This window comes from Botryllus schlosseri, chromosome 2 (assembly GCF_051294905.1).
Source record: "Botryllus schlosseri isolate E-star chromosome 2, Bs_hap1, whole genome shotgun sequence".
Taxonomy (NCBI): Eukaryota; Metazoa; Chordata; class Ascidiacea; order Stolidobranchia; family Styelidae; genus Botryllus; species Botryllus schlosseri.
In genome coordinates, this window is record NC_137237.1 from 14,721,122 (window position 1) to 14,741,059 (window position 19,938).

Consider the following 19,938-nt stretch of genomic DNA (forward strand, 5'->3'; position numbering starts at 1 on the left):
TGGAATCTAGGAACCGAAATAGCTGAAGAGGTTCTGCCTTAGCAGGGGACAAAGCGCACGATCGACTTTGTATTGTCAGCGGTTCTTCGTTTCCGTCAAACTCGAAGATGACTTTCCTGTGCTTCATGAAATCATGACCAAGAATTACATCAGCGCACAAATCCTTAACCACCCCGAATGTGATACCCACATAGTTTCGAGATAGCATTTCGAAAGAAATAGTAAAGGTGCCGGATACTTCAGCTGTCGCTGTCTTGGATGCGAGTGATATGGTGGTGGGCTGACCTTGTGGCAAGAATCCTAGTTTAGTAGCTAGCAACTCGTCCATATAATTTTCGAAGGAGCCGGAGTCTAAGAGAACGCCCACAAGTAATTGATTAATTTTAGCTGTGCATGACGCACGCCAGAGACAATTTGGAACTCCGGCTAGAAGCATGCTGGCGGTCGCTCGGATGTCATATGAACGAGGGGATCGACATACCTTTGCAAAATGCCCCTTTTTTCCGCATTTCAGGCATTCGACATCCTTTGCAGGACAATATCGCTTGTCTGCCACATGAGATCCGCCGCAGAAGATACATTTGCGCAGTAATCTCGGTGCTCCAGGCTTTTCTACAGCGGCGCTAGAATCTGTCCCGTGTTCCTGATCTCTTTGCCGAACTGCTGCAATTTCCGTAGAAGCGACGGTGTCAGACGAAGGAGTGGTGACATTGTAAGAGCTTGCGAACAACTGGGCTCTTTCCAATGTGTCCGCAGTCTGGAATGCTTTTTGCATAGTTAGTTCATCGCATTCCAGTAATCTCTGTCGAATTGCAGGGGACCTCAGCCCAGTGATGAAAGCGTCTCTTACAGCTTCCTCTTTATGCTTTCGAGCATTAACGGCCAAAAAATTACAATCTTTGGACAATGCCATCAATTTCCTAGAAAATTCTGACACGTTAACTCCGACCTCTTGCGTTGCAGTTGCTAACAGATGTCGGGCGTAGACTTCGTTTTTCTTCTTTTTGTAAAGGGACTGCAGCTCGGTGATAGCAGCATCGTAATTATCAATTTCTTCAATAAATGAGAAGACTTCAGGTGATAAATAACCTGACAATATAGCGAGCTTGTTTACATCAGTTGAAGGAGCAGTTATAGCTTCGATTAAACTCTTCAACATCCGCTCCCAATGAGAGAAGATCTTTACACTATCTGCAGAGTCCGGTAGAACGTCCAACGTTGGAACTTTAATATACTTCTCTCCGGACATTACTACAGGCGATCTATCTCAAGCAGCGAGATATAATTTAAGTTAGTAAAATTGTCGTACCAGTAAACAGAAGACTCTTGTTTCGTTGGCTTTTACTAACTTAAATCTCGGCATCAAATAGAACAGTAACAGTAACAGTAACAGTAGCGATTTAAGTAACAGAGGAATTGGAAACTAATGATTAGAAAAGCAATGATTACATGATGCGCGATGGCTTGAATACAAAAGAGTATTATACGAATCACCACACCATGCGATAGTGAACTCATGACAAGGTCTACAAATGCTAAACATGTCAGTCATGTGATAGTTACAACCATCCGAAGGCATTGTAGTCCGCACAATATCTTGGGTGAAGGGTTCACCTTTCCGAACTAGCATGATGTCATGCGATTGCGATAGTGAACTCGTGACTGGGTCTACAAATGTACAATACGCTTGTGATTTCACAGGAATATTCGTATCCAGTCGATAGATAGTTTACTTTTGGGTAATTTGCAAGTCTACCACTTCCTTCCATTTGATGATGTACACAACAACAGCTAAGAGGATAAGTGTAAGCAGTCGAAAAGGCCGTGTTTTGGCTGTTGTATTATTATTAGCGTCACACTGCGCCGAGTACCAGCGACTGCCTGTCTATTTTGATACGAGTACTGAACTGCATCGTTTATCTCGCAGTGATGTCAAGAAGATACAAGACGGAATGGCCGACAAAGTGTCGCTGGCGATACAATACGTTTGCATGGTCCTCGCCGGACTTATAATCGCATTCATATATTCCTGGAAGCTATCTCTTGTTTCTCTGGCGGTATCCCCGTTCTTGGTGGTATCGTCCGCCGTGATATTCACGGTAAGTTGTAGTAGCAGCTACCGAATCGTATCGAAGTGCCGTAAGTCGCCAATGTACCCTGATTTGTTTGACGCCTGTAGCGTACGCGCGCATATCAAGTTCCCTTTCAAGTCGGCAATTACTGTGATCTCATTTGTTTTGTATTCCGCTGCGCCAGTTTATGTTTTTTGGCAAATTCGCTATTTATGTTTGAACAACTAATTTGCTTCAATTCGACGAGGGGGAATTAGTTCGGCGTCCGTGCAAAGCGAGCAATATATATTCCCTCGGCTTCACGGTCATTCGTTCTGATTTTACAACGCAACTGCGCAGGGGGAAGTGACGCTCACTGTCAAACAAAACCCATCGCTATATTCCGCTGACTCATTCGTTTCAATGTGTTGATGAGTCGCCCTGAAATGTGCGATATACTTTCAGAAAATTGAATAATATATATTCATATTGAAATAAACCCGAACATTTTCGGCAGACACTCGTCAAGGGTAATCGCCAGCAACTAGGAGATTTGAAAAGAACTATGTATAACGACATCACCAAATATGACGTCACTAGCATAAAAAAAATCGAAAAATCGAGGCGAGCAAATGACATGCGCTCAATGTACTTAAATATTTGGGTTTATTTCTATATGAATATATTATTCAGTTGTACATTGCAGTTCTTTATCTCCAAGAGTGTTCTCATTTTCTTTAAGCTAAGCAAGAAATACACGAAAAAGGAGCTGGACGCATACGCTCACGCCGGGGCCATTGCCGAGGAGACCATATCGTCGATTCGCACTGTCGTGGCGTTTGGAATGCAAGACGAGCAGGATAAGAGGTACTACGCGCTCGTCAGAGTATCTCGCAATAATACTGCTCGGATCTCACTAGGAATGTGCCGCGTCATAATTTGATCGCTTGATAACCAGCTCCGTGTCGGCTTGTTTTTTAGCACACTATTCAGTTTGTTGTTGCCTTTCGCCGAATTACGTCTAATTTGACTTCGAATATTTTGATGATTACATCCATCCGGCATCGAATCAGCTTCGTTGGTGGTGTGCAGTCAGTGTATGGTTTTCGACATTTCACGTTGTGTAGTGATTTTGTGCATGAATGCTATATGTCCCACCGTTGTCGCTCCAAAATATGGTTAATGTACTGGTAAATGCTTCACATAATGGTTTATTTTATGTTACGCCTCCACATGGTATTCCAGGTATAAAACATTGTTCCTGGGGTATAACATTATCATAGTTTCTGGACATTTCGAAGTTTTCATTGGGTTTTATCAACAAATCACGGATTGTCGATCATGTACACTAGGGCTGTTCAAAAATTACTTTTTTTCCTGAATCTTGCTGGTTACTTGATTAAATCGTTAGGTTGCCTTAAAAAACGACGCATACCAAATTTGAATTCATTCCGACAAATATTCGCCGGTTACGTAGAGTTTGAAAATTTTGGATTTGCCCAAAAACGCAAAAAAAATTTTTCTCAAATTTTTTTGCCAACCCCATGAAATTGTTGGGCTGTCTTCAAAAACTATGCAAAACAAATTTGACTCAATTCCAAGCTGTAGAACCGGAGTTATTTCAGTTTTTATTCGATAATTCTGAGATTATCCTTGATTGGTGGATAATCCAAGAATTATTACCGAAAAACTGGAATAACTCCGCTTCTACGGCTTGGAATTGAGTCAAATTTGTTTTGCATAGTTTTTGAAGACAGCCCAACAATTTCATGGGGTTGGCAAAAAAATTTGAGAAAAAATTTTTTTTGCGTTTTTGGGCAAATCCAAAATTTTCAAACTCTACGTAACCCGCGAATATTTGTCGGAATGAATTCAAATTTGGTATGCGTCGTTTTTTAAGGCAACCTAACGATTTAATCAAGTAACCAGCAAGATTCAGGAAAAAAAGTTATTTTTGAACAGCCCTAATGTACACATTGCATCTTATCCTCCGCCTTTGACGTTCGCTTTTTGACATTACGAGGTCTAAAATACATTCATCAAAATGCTGTATTTGTGCACACCTGCGCGAGTGTTCCATCGCTTGGAAAATTCAGGGCGGAATCCCCCGTACTTGGAATTTCTTCTGGATGCGCCTTTGGAAGCCCAATCTCTTAGTCACTCGACTTCTTGGCTGATAGTGGCTCCTTGCTACAAGCCGGCATAAACAACCTTCGCCGTCGAAGGTGTAACTAGGCACCTATAAAATAATATCGTCCACATTTTTCTGTCTCAATTCACTCGGTTTGAGTGCAATTACATGTGTGTAACACTTAACAGAAGGTGATGGCCGCTTATCGATACGGACTTGCAACCACACAGCGAAAAGTACAATTAGGAATGTTAAATTGCCTAGGCCCGGCCACCGCCAATATGTTTGTATCTCACGCGGCCCCGCGGGGAAAGTAATTGCCCACCCGGCCGTCGGTAACGATTTATCGTATGGTTATCTTGCCATCAACGAGATAACGTAGTCTCTGGCTTAGAATGCTATTTGGTCGGATTATTTCTAATCCAATCTCGCAATTATATGCCGCCGATACACGACCCAGTGAATCTTGGTGAGTGTTCCATACTGGTATTTAGCGAAATGCGGTAGCGAACCTTCATCCTTCGTAATCGCATATCAATCTGTTCGGTATTAGTATTAGCGAAATACTATTCGCGAATGGATTATGCGATGGGTCGACGGCTCGTGCGTTATAGTACATTCACTTGACCATTTAGCTTGACAATATCCATGATTAAGCGGTGGGTCGACACTCGACAGTCGTACGTTTAAGTACCGTACGATGTACATTCGTTTGAACAATTTGACAACATCCATGGCACCGAATAAGGATTGTTGTGTTTGTTATTGACGGTGTTTCAGCTATTATGGTCATTTACACTATGCTGATATTGCTTATCGAATAAAGATCTTTCAGACATGTGGCATGGGCCAATTCGCGATACGGAATCGATTTCGTCGTATAAATAATGCAAGAATATACTTCCATCCCATAGTAGCCGTTCCTATGCCCCCAAGTGAATCGTGTACTGTACGGTGTACCATGTACACTCCTATGCTATAGTGACAACGCAACATGACAGTTCGTCAGATTGTCAAGTTTCGTGGATTTCTACGCGTTGTCGGATTGGCATGGTGGAGAGTATCTATTCTTGCGGCCGAATTACGTCGGGCGAAATAGCTACAAATCGCCGTACGATCGCCCGAGGTATAATGCGGCGTTAAATCGCTTCTACTTTGCAATCATGTCTTTGTAGAAACTGTTAACCCTGATGTAGATTTTGAGAGGGAAATTTTATTCAGTTAGTGACTTGATTTTCAACACAATACTGCGAATATCATTGTGCAATCGCAGTTGGCTGTGGTTGCCCGCCCCGTCACAGCCAGTCGTCATTATTCGATGCTACATGTTCTACTGGAATGCGATATCCATCAATATTGAATTTTGAATGTAGTTGAAACATTAATCTATAACGTGTGTGTGTAACTTGTCCATACTTTCAGATATTCGTCCAACTTGGGCGAAGCAAAGGCAATGGGCATGAAAAAGGGACTCATCTTCGGCGCTAGTCTCGGCTTTCTTTATCTGACCATGTTTTCGCTTTATGCCGTCACATTCTGGTACGGAGTGACCCTCGTCATCGACGAAAATGACCCACTCACAGCTGGAGACATGATGGTCGTATTTTTCTGTATTCTGATTGCGGCCTTCGCCTTGGGAACGGTGAGTTGTTTGCAGTGAATTTGGCGAGCATCTAACTGTGAGTAAAGTTCACTCTAAGTACAGTGCACACGAGTCCCTATTGAATCGAGTAAACTATAATATTTATAGACGTGTCGGGACATGCCTTTCGATAGTTGTTGTTTCGTAACATCTCAAAAAACTGATATGTGAACTTGTCGGGTGGAGTGCCATGTGCTTTGGTAGGCCTACATTTGGCTGTGGTTCTTGACGTGCAAATACTCACCCAAGGTGGTGACCTCGTACTGGAACTTGCATATACTTTATACTTAGCTAAGATGGATTCGATTTGGACATATAATTTCGTATGATTTTTAATCATACTGCGATTATCAATTTGATTCGGTATTACTATGTATTCAATGTTTGGGATTGGATTGAAAGACATTGAATCTGCAGCGTGAGAACCGGCATTTTCTCCATTCCGTTTCTGCTTGGTATGGACCCGCCTATGTTAGTGGCGTGAAACGATTCCGCGAGATGCGGTAAAATCCGCCTTTCTGATGCGCAGACCCAGAGCAAACATAGCGCGTTCAAATGATGTATAGCTAGTAGTTACGTGATTGAATTATAGTGATAAAAGGCAAGGGAATTCACGGGTGTACAGACCGTTTCTCAACAGTAAAATGATCGTGAATCTCGTGACTTTGCGATGCCGTTATTCCACAAAAGAATGTAATCGATCACGAATCGCCGGCCTCTCACTTCTGTTGACATTTTCTGGGATTGCTTGGTCCCGGAAATTTTGCTGATAGCTGCATTGCGCGAATGTTGCGTAAGAGACAGGGTACATCCTCTCTACCGCTATGTGGTTTCTTTTTAATGCATATTATTCTGTCTAACTTGTATGCATATGCATATACATAACTTACTAAATTCATTATATATTTGCGAATGGAGAATGTTACTTTGACGATGAAAAGCAAAAAGCAGAAATTTGCGGATGTAAACATCTCTATCTGCGAAAGTCACCATTAGTCACAGAACTCACGACAGCTGTCCTTCTCATCCGCCTATCTCTTCCGTTGTGGTTCCCTAGCTTGATTTAGCAACGGACCGAAATGTTATCACTAGGGCAAGTTTTTGCAACTTTTGCAACTTTTTTTACAGCTTCCGGCAGCTTCCTAAATACTCAGAAGTTATGTAGAATGGCGTTTTAAGCTGTTTGGAGGATTCTTATAATGCAACTTTTTGCAACTTTTCCCCATTTTTTCATGCAACTTTTTGTAACTTTTTCGATTTTTCAGGAAACTTTTTTCGACTTTTCATGCAAATTTTTGCAACGTTTTCCTGGAAATATTTGGTTCTATATGTAAATAGAGATCTCTTGATTATTTCAATGTCGTTAAAATTTGAGGTCCTTTCTGATTTGACGTACACATTCAGTACAGCCAACACTGTGTTTTGCTACAGTGCCTTGGATACGGATCGATTCGAGTATCTCATACCCTAACAATTTCAAGGAACTTGTCCATTAATGCAACTTTTTAGTGCAACTTTTGTGAAAAATAAATGCAACTTTCCACGGATTTGACTGCAACAAAAACCTGCCCTAGATATCACTGAGGTCCCCGGAGAAATCGTGAGATATTGAAGGCCATAAGTTCAACACGCAACTTCAACTTGGAGTGTTAATAAATGTCATTATCAGCATGAAAAAGTGATCAAAATCGCAGATTTCGCCCAACTAAGGAAACAATGAATGTTAATCTTGTTTTCACCCCGACGAGCTCCAGTAGACATAATTACATATACTTAAAAAATAATAATTGGATATTCTATGGTTATGTCATGTTGTAAATTTACAGTCCATAACTCCAGCCCACCTGCTACCATACCAACCTCAAGTTGGGAAGTGGTGACATAAAGCCAATGGTGTACGTGCAGGGACAGTTACTCACTTTGACAAGAAATAACCAAGCCTCCAAAAGACCCGAGCAAAATTATTTGCGGCTTAATAGGGCTTTGCGCTACTGTACCCATGGGAGCATCGCGAATAACTATAAATTTGACAACGCCTGATAGAGCATGGCTTGTCCCATTGCTGAGCAACCGTTAACGTTCCAGGCTGGCAGCAATTTCGAGTATTTTTCCGCTGCCCAAGCGGCGGGACAGCAGATCTTCGCGATTATAGATCGCGTTCCGCCGATCGATATCTTCTCGGAGAAAGGTCTGAAACCCGAAAATGTCACCGGGGAGATCGAAATCAGGAACGTCGAATTCAACTATCCGTCCAGGCCGGACGTGCAGGTAAAATTTCATGGTTAATATTCAACCGTATCAGCGCATGGGATTTCTAACTTGCGAATGCGGACCGCACAATGTTGCACAATTTACATACACCAGACTGCAGTGTATATACTCTATCTTGTAAGCCTGATTTTGGGCCTATGCGCGAGTCCTCTATTGAGTCTAACAATGACGCAACAATCGCAACGCATGTATTGTAAGTGTAATCGTGCAATGTGCATTCAAGCAACAATTTCTACCAGCATATTAAGATACGAAGCAGATACGTACAGCCTATCCGGCCGCCCACCAAACAACTGATTGAGGCATCTGTAACATAACCAAAGTGGAATCGCTGGTCAATCAGCGCTTCGAAAGCCAGAGAGTGCAGTGTTTCTTAACCTGTCCTAGCCTGACGAACCCCATATTTTCCCTGCGTCACAAAAAACGAAAAAAAATCAACCACTTTACACATCTAATACATTTCTTTAAAACACCGATGTACACAATGAACTCTGCGTCAATACTCAACAGCGATGATAAAAAACGGAGAATATAAACCATTAAGAATCAGTTGTGTGCCTTCATCTCGACCGAACCCCCGAGACTGGCTGAACTACTGATTCAGGGATTAGAGCAGTTATAGGTGCACTTTTACAGGATGCTGATGCTTCGTGAGGGAGAGAGAGATTCTCTCGGTTTCTTGCGTATGTGATGTGGGGTTGCCATGGCGGGCCAGTGCTCACTGATCATTCATCCGCAGAAAGATTAGGCTATTAGGATTAATTTTTGCGCCTGGTGCCCTTCCTGCTATGATCCGCCCTAGTGACGGTCAGAGGAAGCGGTCTGCAAGACAATGGTATGGGAGCGGGGGTATCACGACTATATATCATGCTGAAGCCACAAGTGATTTATACAAATACAAAATGGCACTATTTCCGGTGAACGAGATAATTTAAAGTATTTACGATTAACGAATTCCGAATATAGTCTACAATATAGCGTTTAAACATGATTATTTAATAATAATAGATCTCGCATATACGTCTGCTATGTATGTGCTATCTCTTCTCAGTGTATTTTGCATGTCTACCGCAACATTGACTGATGAACAATGAACATGAACCGAACTTGAACAAGCAACATTTTGCATTACATCAGGTTTTGCGAGATGTCAGCTTCACCGTGAACCGAGGACAGACGGTCGCGCTCGTCGGCCAGAGCGGCTGCGGCAAAAGTACATGCGTCGGACTCATGCAAAGATTTTATGATGTCGAGGTGCGTATGAGGCAATTACGATGCGAATCTCGGAGCGTGATAAACTTTTGCTAATCACGTCGTGAGCAAATTGCCTCGGTAATAAAAATATAAGACGACTTTCGTACGCGTTTGTTCGGGATTTTTCAACACTGTTCGGCTACTATCATGCAATATATTTTTTTCTGTTTTCTGTTGTGGTTTTAAGCATCTCTTCGTTTTGATTTCATGAGGGCTGGCTGTAGAATGCGTGCCGAACGTATAAATTTGGTATAACGATCAGTCTCTATCAATCTCTGTCTCATCTCTATACTTCATAGCGCTTAATAAGGGCCCAAAACTGATTATCTTGATGTTCCTTTGTTTCCTGTTTTCTTTTGCCGTTTTATTTAATTGAAAGCCGATATATATATATAAATATATACTTCATTCACACCTATCTACGATTCTACGTTTTGTAGCAGTAGCCTGCGTATTGAGATTGCCGTATTAATTTTTGACATTTGGGCCTCGCCTGTACACAGTTCTGTGGCATGCCTCTTCATACCTTGCCCATGTTTTAGAATGCTACGGGATATTTCTCATTCTGTGTATGTAGTGCGTAATGTGCATGCTTCATCAGTACACGTTCTGCCAATTTTGTTTCTAGATTTATAAGCCATGGTGGGAGTTTGATGGATTGACGTCACGAGGCATTTTCGGCCCTTTCTTGTTATTGTATTGCAATTATTTTAGGATCTTGAATTGATATAAAATGGTGGCAAAATCAGACTGATCGTGGACTGTTACGTCGTTACTTTTTTAAACGATCTCGAGACATGATTATAGCGACCACGCCACTCTTAAACAACAAACACAATGCTGTTCTTCTAACAAACGTGTGCGATTACTCATTTCCCTCTTTACAGCCACTTATTTACTTTCTGAGCTGACCAGCTTGCTGGTCCTTTACACGCGTGAACTATGCATGTGCACATCCGTTGTATGCGTTAAATTCGTGTCTATAACCTTGCAGGAGTTTGTCTTTATAATATCACGGCGATGCGTAATCTATTCGATAAGCCAGCAAAGAGATATCTAGATCTCCCTGACCAGCAGCGCAGGTTATGTAGCCTACTCCTGCTGCTTGAAGATGAACACTGAACAGTGAACAATGAACATACTCGCTTGTTGACATCATGACTGTCATTCCCGCCATTACTGTCTAGAAAGGCGCGGTTTTGATGGACGGCAACAACGTGAAGGACTTGAACGTGAAGTGGCTCCGAGATCAAATCGGCGTGGTCGCGCAGGAGCCCGTACTTTTCGACACCACCATCGGAGAGAATATCAGATGGGGCCGCGACGGTGTCACCGAAGACGAAATTGTCAGCGCTGCGAAAAAGGCGAACGCCTATGATTTTATCGTCAAGCTACCAAAGGTATTCGATATTTACGGCAAAGTCGTCGCTTACGGGAAGCATAGCTCATCAATTAAATTTTCCACTTAAATATATTAACCGTAAATGAGCACTGCGCTTTAAATATGATGTGGTCTCAAATTAAAGTTGACTGTGTGAAAGACGCATAGGCTAATTACCGTAACTAAACCGGCGTGGTTCGTAAAGGCACAGTTCCATCAAAATATTGGCTAACAACTATCTAAAATTCACTCTGCGTGTAGCGCGTCGGGAAAGTGCAGCAGTGCATAAATGCTTGCCATAAATTTTGCAACGAAATAAAAAGCGACGACCCGTCGCATCGGTATCACAGTTATCGATTTCATTTATTTTCACATATCGATGAAAATCATTTAGTTGCATAATGTCCGCAGACGGTGACTTTCTGAGGAAAATGGCTGTTGCCTAAAGAAACACTTTTAACACATTCAGCTTTAATTTGTGACCACATCATATTTATAGAGCGCCGTGCCTCTTTAAGGTATCATTGTTGTAAGGTTATCATAAGTCGGACACGAGGACATCGTTGCGATTGTGACCCTACTCACGAACCGCGACTTGGTTATTACTTCAACCGGATTTCCTTTTCAGTCAGACGCCTGTTGTTGATTATTATTTGACCCCTCTTGTGTATGTTTATTGTTTATCTGTGTATTTTAATCCTATCCGACTGTTTGTTTGGTGCGGGACTTGGCAAACATAACTGAGACTTTAATCGCCGTATCCATTAAATCGAATGAGTTAGTCATTATTGTACTTTCCATTCCTGAAATACCGACTGTATTGGCGCGTCCCGTTTCTATGTACAAAGCAGATCTATCTAATCGTTACACTATCTCGTTACACAATTTCCATTCGATCTAAATGACGCAGCAGATTACCGGCGAGAAACCCAACACTTTTCCGACTGAGCCTGGCTTTCTTTGCTGCAGAAATTCGACACTCTTGTCGGCGAGAGCGGAGGTCAGATGAGCGGCGGGCAAAAACAGCGCATCGCGATAGCCAGAGCGATTGTGCGCGACCCGAAAGTTCTCTTGCTGGACGAGGCCACGTCCGCCCTGGATACGGAAAGCGAATCCGTCGTACAGGCCGCTTTGGACAAAGCCTCCGCCGGTAATTACGGGATGCCCGCAGAGGGTGTCTGTAACGGAGTGCTCCAACTTTTTCGGAGTACCTAATTACCTTTGCCTACTTCTATTACTTGCTCAAGTGATTATAATTAATAATATGGAGAAGAACAGTCAATTGAGTGGCTACAAGTCACGTTAACATGGTGTATAAGCGGTTGGCTATGGAGGCAGATCCAAATGTGTAGTATAGAATAGCGAAATAACGATTGGTGCACGTTTCTAGTAGGGCCATATGAGAATAAGATAAAGTCAACATCAAAGTATGTCTATAATCCACTTAATACAGATATTGCCGTTACTCAACGGGTCGGTTATGATTTATATAAGCAGCCATTGGTTTTTAATGCTTCGATGTGAAAATCGAAATGTTTCATTTGATGAGAACAAGATTTCAAATCTTTGTTCGGTGTACGCACATATAGGCATACTGTTCGCCAAGCAACAACGGTCAAACTGCGTTTAACTATCAGCATAACTAAACATCAATACATATGTTACTATTTGAAACTAGGCGGGGTGGTGATTACAGACTATCATCCTGCTGCGAGGTACTGGCGTCTGGAGTGTATTGATGACCTGATATACGGAATGATAGGTGTTCTTACAATCACACTAATTACAGTAATTAGCTTCTACATGTATATCGAATAGTTATTTACTATGTGTGGATAATCCGTTACGCAATGCAATAGCTGATACTTGTGCCATAATAATCAGCAGTCGTGTTTGAAAACCCGATGTTTCTGCCCGCTATGATTTCGCACTCTTCGTTGTTCACGAATGTTCATTGTTCAATTCATGTCACGGCCCTTGTGCCAATGTAAGGTAATCGTTCTTTCACAAAGAAATCGATTCGATATATGAAATAGTCGACTACTATTACGATTACATTAGGTTTTTTTTAATCTAATCGATTACGATTACGATTACGATTACTTGAAAGTGATGTAATCGTCGTAATCGATTACGATTACTAATCACGATTGCCCCATGTCTGCCATGGACCCGAAGAAAATTACGTTAAAGTACATTTACAACATGACATGACTGAATAGTATTTTATATTATATAGTATATTAATCTACTATTCAATTGTATATTGAAGTTCTGTACCTTCAAGAAGCTCTTCAAACATGACATGAAAAGACATGCTATACGTACGTGTAAATAAACACTAGTAAGCAATATGGTATTATGTTGGTTGGTATGGATTCTTATTGGTGCTCGACTGCTGTGCCCTTGTGCACCAGATGGAAGGTTTGATTAGAACAAGTATTTTCTAAATTATTCGATTCAACAGGAGTGCGAATTCTATACGCGTTGTAGCGAAAGGGCCAGTAAGAATTTCCGATAACGCAATGTTAATGCCACTTCGATGATATATTGTGTATTAGTTGAGTGTCTCGGACATATTAGCAGGAAATGTTCCGCAGATTCCGGCTGTGCGCACAGTTCAGATAATCCATTATCCTGTGCGCACAGTTCACATAATCCGTTATCAAGGAATCCGATCCTGCGCAGATGTTATGCCATTATGTGCTTAGACTGCTTTCACATACTTGAACAGGCAAAACCACATACTTTTTACAGCTTGGATTTGAAAAGTAGAAAGTAGTTTTGCGGTAAGTTTGCAACACTTTTACGAATGAAATTGTCATAGCAACTAGGTGGAATTTCGCATAATAGCGCGGTAACTGAATATATTTTCGAAGATTCTAATTATTTGTAGTGCCATCAGTCATCTTGCATTCGCGAAGAAGCATCTTGCGATTTCGATTTCATTTTCTATTTCCAATTGAGGTGGTTTTGACACGTATTGAAATTTGCTATACTTCTACTTATAGTTGAGTAGAAATTCACGGCATTACTTCTTCTACTTGAGCAGCAACGCGGACTACTTTGACCGTCGCTGGATGCCCGCCAAGACAAAAAAAACGAATATTGCATGTGTCATATATTGCTTGTCGCAACAGGCCGCACGACCGTGGTGATAGCGCACAGACTGTCGACGATACGAAACGCCGACAAAATCGTGGCTTTCCACGAGGGAAAGGTGATGGAGGAAGGCACCCACGAGGAGCTGCTGAAACTGGAAGATGGAGTGTACGCGAACTTGGTCAACATGCAGACTGTCAAGGCGGGCGAAGCGGGGGAACAGGAAATATTGCCTGGTCAGTTGCGGCGTCGAACATACACGTTTTCGCCCTGTTTTGAAATCCGTTACTACTGCATGAATAGTAGGACTATTCCGACTTACGAGTACAGTCGACTTCACTTAATTCGGACAGTTTGGTTTCGTTCACGTTTGGAAGAATTAAGCGGGGGATCGGCATTGTCCGAGTTAATGGGAAATCTATTGTTCCCTTCATTGTCGTGCGTAATGGCACACAACGCATTCAAAATACTGCATTTTGGCGTAATAAATTAGTTGCAGATGGGCTATACTGCAGTAATTGGCACAGTTCGCATTACCAGCACATTAGTTATGCTTTCATGTTAGTGGCATTGTACAGTACTTTCGATACCATGCCATTCAAGAAATACTGCTTGGTATTTCACTGTAACAATCGCATATTGGGCTCAGTACGTTCCGATATCCGCATCAACGCAACTAACTGCTGAACTGTAAAGGAAGAGTATTTTTTATTCGTTTATTTTCTTGATCAATTTCACTTTTTCTGCCAAATTTGTCTGCACCAATCTGTTCTGCAAGATGCACGCAGTTGCACCCAATTAAAAGCGACTATGAAGCTGTTATGGCCTTTATGAGTTTACCGTCGATCGTTACTGCAGGTATCGTCCTTGTTTCGCTGTCATCACTAATCTTGTGATAAAACGAACGAAGTACTATTTATTGTGGTATATCCTAACGACTGCAATTGCGACCCGAATGTTCGAAATCGAATTAACCGATGGCGGAATTGTTTCCTTTGGGTCGTTCTCGAGCATTTTTGGTCAAATAAAGCTGTTTTCCGGTGTCCGAATTAAGCGGGGTCGACTGTATTGGTATTATTTGATATCCGAACAGGATACGCGGGGCATGCCCGGTTGATAATCGAGTAACGCTATGAACGGAATTGCACCTGAGAAAATGGATTTGCACATTTTGGTCGGATTGGATTTGGACATAATATTCGGGACTCTGGAGTATATTGACCGTCGAACGGGCTTGCGAGACTTGCTTGAAATTTAAAGCAAAACAACCATTTCCATTATACAAATAGAGCTGCTATTCTTGCTATTTTTCACCGATTTGTCGTAGCCAGGGGGCAAATAACGTGTTTTCCCCTGAATATTCGATATGGCCATTGAGTCGTCAACTTTGAGCTACGCCACATTGTTGAAATACCTCCCCTCTCAAATTTCGGTCTCGGCTATATACACCAGGGTGTAGGGTACAGAATTAGCTCACAACTCGTACACCGTACACGAGAGAAACGAAATAAGGCAAAAACATCCTTTTGTGTCTCAGAAAAGAAAGTCAGCGTATCTTCATCGCATTCATTCCATAGAAGCTCCACCAAAAGAAGTTCAAGAAACATGAAATCGACTTCTTCAGTGAACGACTTCGGCAACGATGAGGTGACAGGATTGTAGCATTGTCTACTAAATACGGGACGAAATTATGACCCCTAGTATGTAATAGTAATATCAAACAAGCCCGAAATTATCGCTTTCGATAATAAAATACACCAGTTGGTGGAAACTAGAGTCGAATCTTCAAACTCGAATAGTAGACAATATAATCCAATTGAATAACACTCGGCATAAAACAGAGCTATAAAATACGATTCCGATGCCGCTTGACATTTTCCGCGCATCTTTACGACCATGCCGAAACACATATGCAGTCAAACTATAGTCAGCAATTCTGCTAAGTAGAAGTAATGCCGTAAATTTATACTCACGGGATATGTTATTCCGCAACTACCATAATTTCACGCACAAAGTACCGCAAAACAACCCAAAAGCTACTTTTCACTTCACCATAGCCAAAGTGTAAAAAGTCAATGGTTTTGCATTAAAAACCGTTAAATATACTATTGGAGGTACATAACTTCAATATACAATTGAAACATATATTCATATTGAAATAGACCCGAATATTTTCGGCTGACACGCGTAAGGGTAAGGTAAAAGGTTACCATATTTGGGAGCCGGAGATGAGGACACACTTTACAAATTACAGAAGGTAAATTACCGGACTCGAAAACTGCCGATTCGAGAATTTTCACGGGAAATCATGTTGTGTTGACTTATAAATTAATAAACGAAAGGTCGTTTTCCGACTCGACTCCCAAATGACCCACTTTATAATGATACTGCTGTGGTTAGGGTTGGATTTAAAACAAAAACCAATTTAAAACAAACATGTTTAAAACAAGGCCCTTGTATAAGACATGTTTTTTATTGTTGTTTTTAGCCAAGACGTCACGAATATTAAGTTGTGACGTCACAGTGGATTGACATTGACAATTGAAAATATAGGGTAAATAGGGCTCCTTCGACGGAAAGGGCTTCCGATCACTGTCATAAACAGACCAAAAATATCTTTAGTCATGACTACATCGTTATGCAGCATTTTTATGGTCGGCTGTCATCATCATCAGAACACCCATTCCGGCCATTCGGTACCAATGATCAATATCTACATGCCAAAACTGTTGAACCGACGACGATTCCGAGGGTTCCAGCCACCCCACATCGTATACGTCGACTATTTTGATTTCAAATCGTCCGTAGGCTCCTACTACATGGTATTTCGGACGTATTTACACAATTATGGCATAATTAGACGTTTGAAAAACGGCACTATTATTTTTTCAAAAAGGCATTTGTTTAAAACATGTTTGTTTTAAATGCAACTATAGTTTGGTGTTGACTAAAAAAGGTCGATTTTCCAGCCCTACTCCCGGAAGACCCGTCCGAACATCCGAATTGCAGATTTGCGTCATTTATGCCGTTTTGTAGTTGTCACTATCCATTAGTATGACTGTCAAAGCTATCGGGGACGACGAATTCCCAAAAAGTAGGATATTTAGGCGTCCTCGGAGGACGTTTTCGGTTTCCTGAAAAATGGGGACAAATTCTCCTAAATGAGGACATATGGTAACCCCACGTAAGGGGCAATCATGTCAGAGACTCAATCGACAATATTTGGGTTTATTTCTATATGAATTAATTATTCAGAACATGTTAAGTAGCATACCAGCATAAGCAGTCTCAAACTATAACCGCGAATTATACCCAAAACGACTTGAGCACCCCTGAAAAGTTACCGGCCGTCTCTACTGATATTTCAACATCCCTCCGTATTTCATCTATAGGATGAAGAGGAAGAGGAAAAAGAAGACCTCCCGGAAGCCCCCTTCAAGCGGATACTAGCCATGAACAAGCCGGAAGCTGTCTACATCGGATGTAAGCGTCTCGGAAACTGTAGAATCTCAATGATGTCGGATATATGACGGATTTTCTTATCTAACAGTCGGATGCTTTTTTGCCGCCTTAGCCGGCTCGGTTGACCCTCTCAATGCGATTTTGTTCGCCTCCATTTTGACAATCTTCACGGAGGGCGACCCGAACGAGCAGAGCCGATTGGCCAGTCTGTACGCGGGACTGTTCGTGGTCCTGGGAGTGACGGCCTTTATCAGTTACTTATTGGAGGTGGGAACCGCTGTTGCAAACAGAGGGGGTCTGTAGCGGAGTACTTCTGATTCTTTTCGAGGCACTACTACCAACTTTGTGCAGTTTGGATTTATTTAAAGTAGAAAGTAGTTTCGGGGTATGTTTGTATCACTTTTATGGTTGAAATTGCCGTTGCAACTTGGAGAAATAGCCCCAGTACCCGGGTACCTGAATATATTTTGATAACTTGTTGCTTGACTATGTTTTAGACCTGTGGTTGTCAACCAGCAGTGGTACGCGAAGTCGTTGTTTTGTGGTAACATGGCGCTTGTCGACTACTATGATCATTTACACCAGGCCAATTTTCCTTCATATTTATTCCGTAACTGCCGATTTGTAGGGCGGCCCACTTCTATAGGCTTTTTATAAGACACCGCTTACACGGATAATATGGCGAGGAGGAGCCTAGATAAACCTCCAACACTTAGGTAGGATTGTGCGCGAAGTCCTGTCAAGTGGTCAAAATTTTCCAAATCACACCGTTGCTATCAAGTCGCAGTTGATTCTTATGAACACGAGAATAGCAAATCTCTGTACAGCAAGCTGGGATCTATTCGCACCATACAGTTCACCTGTAGCATAGGAACAGGACAGGGAAACCAGAAATTAGATTAGAATTAAAATTATAGCTCAGAAACATTTCGCAAATCAGAATAGGAGTAGAATTAGAGCAGAGTAATATTTTAAAAATTAGATTAGAATTAGATGATCGGAATTTCGCTCTAATTAGTGTAATTATAGACAACTAGAATGATCTTGACCAAGTCTGGGTGGTACATAGTAAATGCATCTATTTTTCAGTAAAATAACAGTTTTCATAAACAGTTGACGCAATTTTTTCTAATGTAAGAAATGTATTCATGGAGTACATACTGAAATACTCTATGTGTTATCCGACTCGGCTCCACCTCACCTAGATCAGTTTGTGGAGAAGAAACAATTGTAACGTATAGAATTTGCCTTGTTAGTATGTGTTAACTAATAAGGGACGGGTTAGCTTGCGGCTCGCATTTATTTCGAAACTTTTGGGCCGACTTATTTGCTAATCTGCCAATGTTAATAATCCTATATACATTCGGAGTGAAGCTGATTAGTTTATAGTTAATTTGTTGGTACGTAACAAAATCCTACAACCTCGAGGCTGTAAGGAAAACGTTGAGAACCAATGTTTTAGACGGCTCATTTCCTACATGGGCTTGAAGTAGTTTAGATGTGTCTCAGAAATCTCCGTCTTTATTCGCACTTCTTCTTGAGCAGGAAAGCTGACTACATTGACCACCTCTGGTTGCAAATGCAAACTATATACGGGATATTATAAATTGATTGGCGCCCTCTCTCCAGGCTACCTTATTCTCGAAATCAGGAATGGAACTGACCACACGCTTGAGGCAAATGTCGTTCAAAGCCATGCTTCGGCTGGACATCTCCTACTTCGACAATCACAGGCACAGCACCGGCGCTTTGTGCAGCAGACTGGCCACTGACGCCGCAAGGGTGCAAGGATGTACCGGCGTGCGGATAGGCACCATTTTGAAAAACTTCTGCTCTCTCGGTAACCGCTACCGAAAGTGTGACTCTTGAGGCAATTTTATCAATCGATCGTCGTTATACGGTACAGGTGTGGCGCTCGGGATATCGTTCGCTTACAGCTGGGAATTGACGCTGTGCACGCTCGCGTTTGTACCTTTCCTGGCGATCGGCGGCTTTTTGGAGATGTCGCTCTTGATGGGACAGGCAGAAAAAGAAAAGTTGGCGTACGAAGATGCGAGTGAGTTGTTGGACTGCTTTATCGCAATGAATGGCTGCTGATTGCAAGTCTGCGATTGTATTGGTAGAACGAATTTCACTACTGATATGTAGTTGGGGTCAATATAGCTGCTTTTTTAGATTGTGTGCAAATTTGAAGTCGGTAAATCATCGCAAGTATGTCGCTTATACTGTCTTATCTGCACATGCTTTTGTGCTTATATGGCATTTAAAAATCGACTCCCAGCACTGGTTTCCTCATGATATACGTATAGTCCCATAGTAAGTCAAGCTATAACTGTAATGATTAGCAAACCCGACCTTTTATGTTGCGAACCAAAAAAAAATGAATCCAAAGTCGAAAATAACGCCAATCGTTTAAAATAGCTGGACATATATCATTGAGCTACCATTGGATTATGACCTTCAGGTTATTATGAGAATTGGCCAGACTCGATATCCTGTATGTGAAGTTGGTATAGAGTGCCGTGTTCTAGTAGTTGTCAAAACATCCAAGAATTCCAACTTTTTGGTATACGACCTAACTGACAAATGCCTCATCCGTAACAGAATTATTTTCTCGTTTGAGCTATAAAGACAATTTCACGGC

The 19,938-nt window shown here is 41.7% G+C and overlaps 2 protein-coding genes across 2 annotated transcripts in view; one reads left to right on the forward strand and one right to left on the reverse strand.

Moving 5' to 3' along the window:
• Positions 1-19,938, reverse strand: part of LOC145433757 (prefoldin subunit 6-like) — a 134,908-nt gene that overhangs the window by 51,191 nt on the left and 63,779 nt on the right. The gene's annotated exons all lie outside the window — the stretch shown is intronic.
• The window catches only part of LOC145433759 (ATP-dependent translocase ABCB1-like), a 41,271-nt gene that overhangs the window by 11,347 nt on the left and 9,986 nt on the right, over positions 1-19,938 (forward strand). Inside the window, exons 6-18 of the mRNA XM_080310959.1 lie at positions 1,928-2,099; positions 2,794-2,918; positions 5,605-5,824; positions 7,910-8,092; positions 9,233-9,349; positions 10,537-10,749; positions 11,700-11,880; positions 13,871-14,068; positions 15,370-15,479; positions 17,225-17,315; positions 17,383-17,561; positions 18,924-19,134; positions 19,201-19,350. Coding sequence (XP_080167085.1) covers positions 1,928-2,099; positions 2,794-2,918; positions 5,605-5,824; positions 7,910-8,092; positions 9,233-9,349; positions 10,537-10,749; positions 11,700-11,880; positions 13,871-14,068; positions 15,370-15,479; positions 17,225-17,315; positions 17,383-17,561; positions 18,924-19,134; positions 19,201-19,350 — 2,150 coding nt within the window. The remainder of the gene's footprint in view (positions 1-1,927; positions 2,100-2,793; positions 2,919-5,604; positions 5,825-7,909; positions 8,093-9,232; positions 9,350-10,536; positions 10,750-11,699; positions 11,881-13,870; positions 14,069-15,369; positions 15,480-17,224; positions 17,316-17,382; positions 17,562-18,923; positions 19,135-19,200; positions 19,351-19,938) is intronic.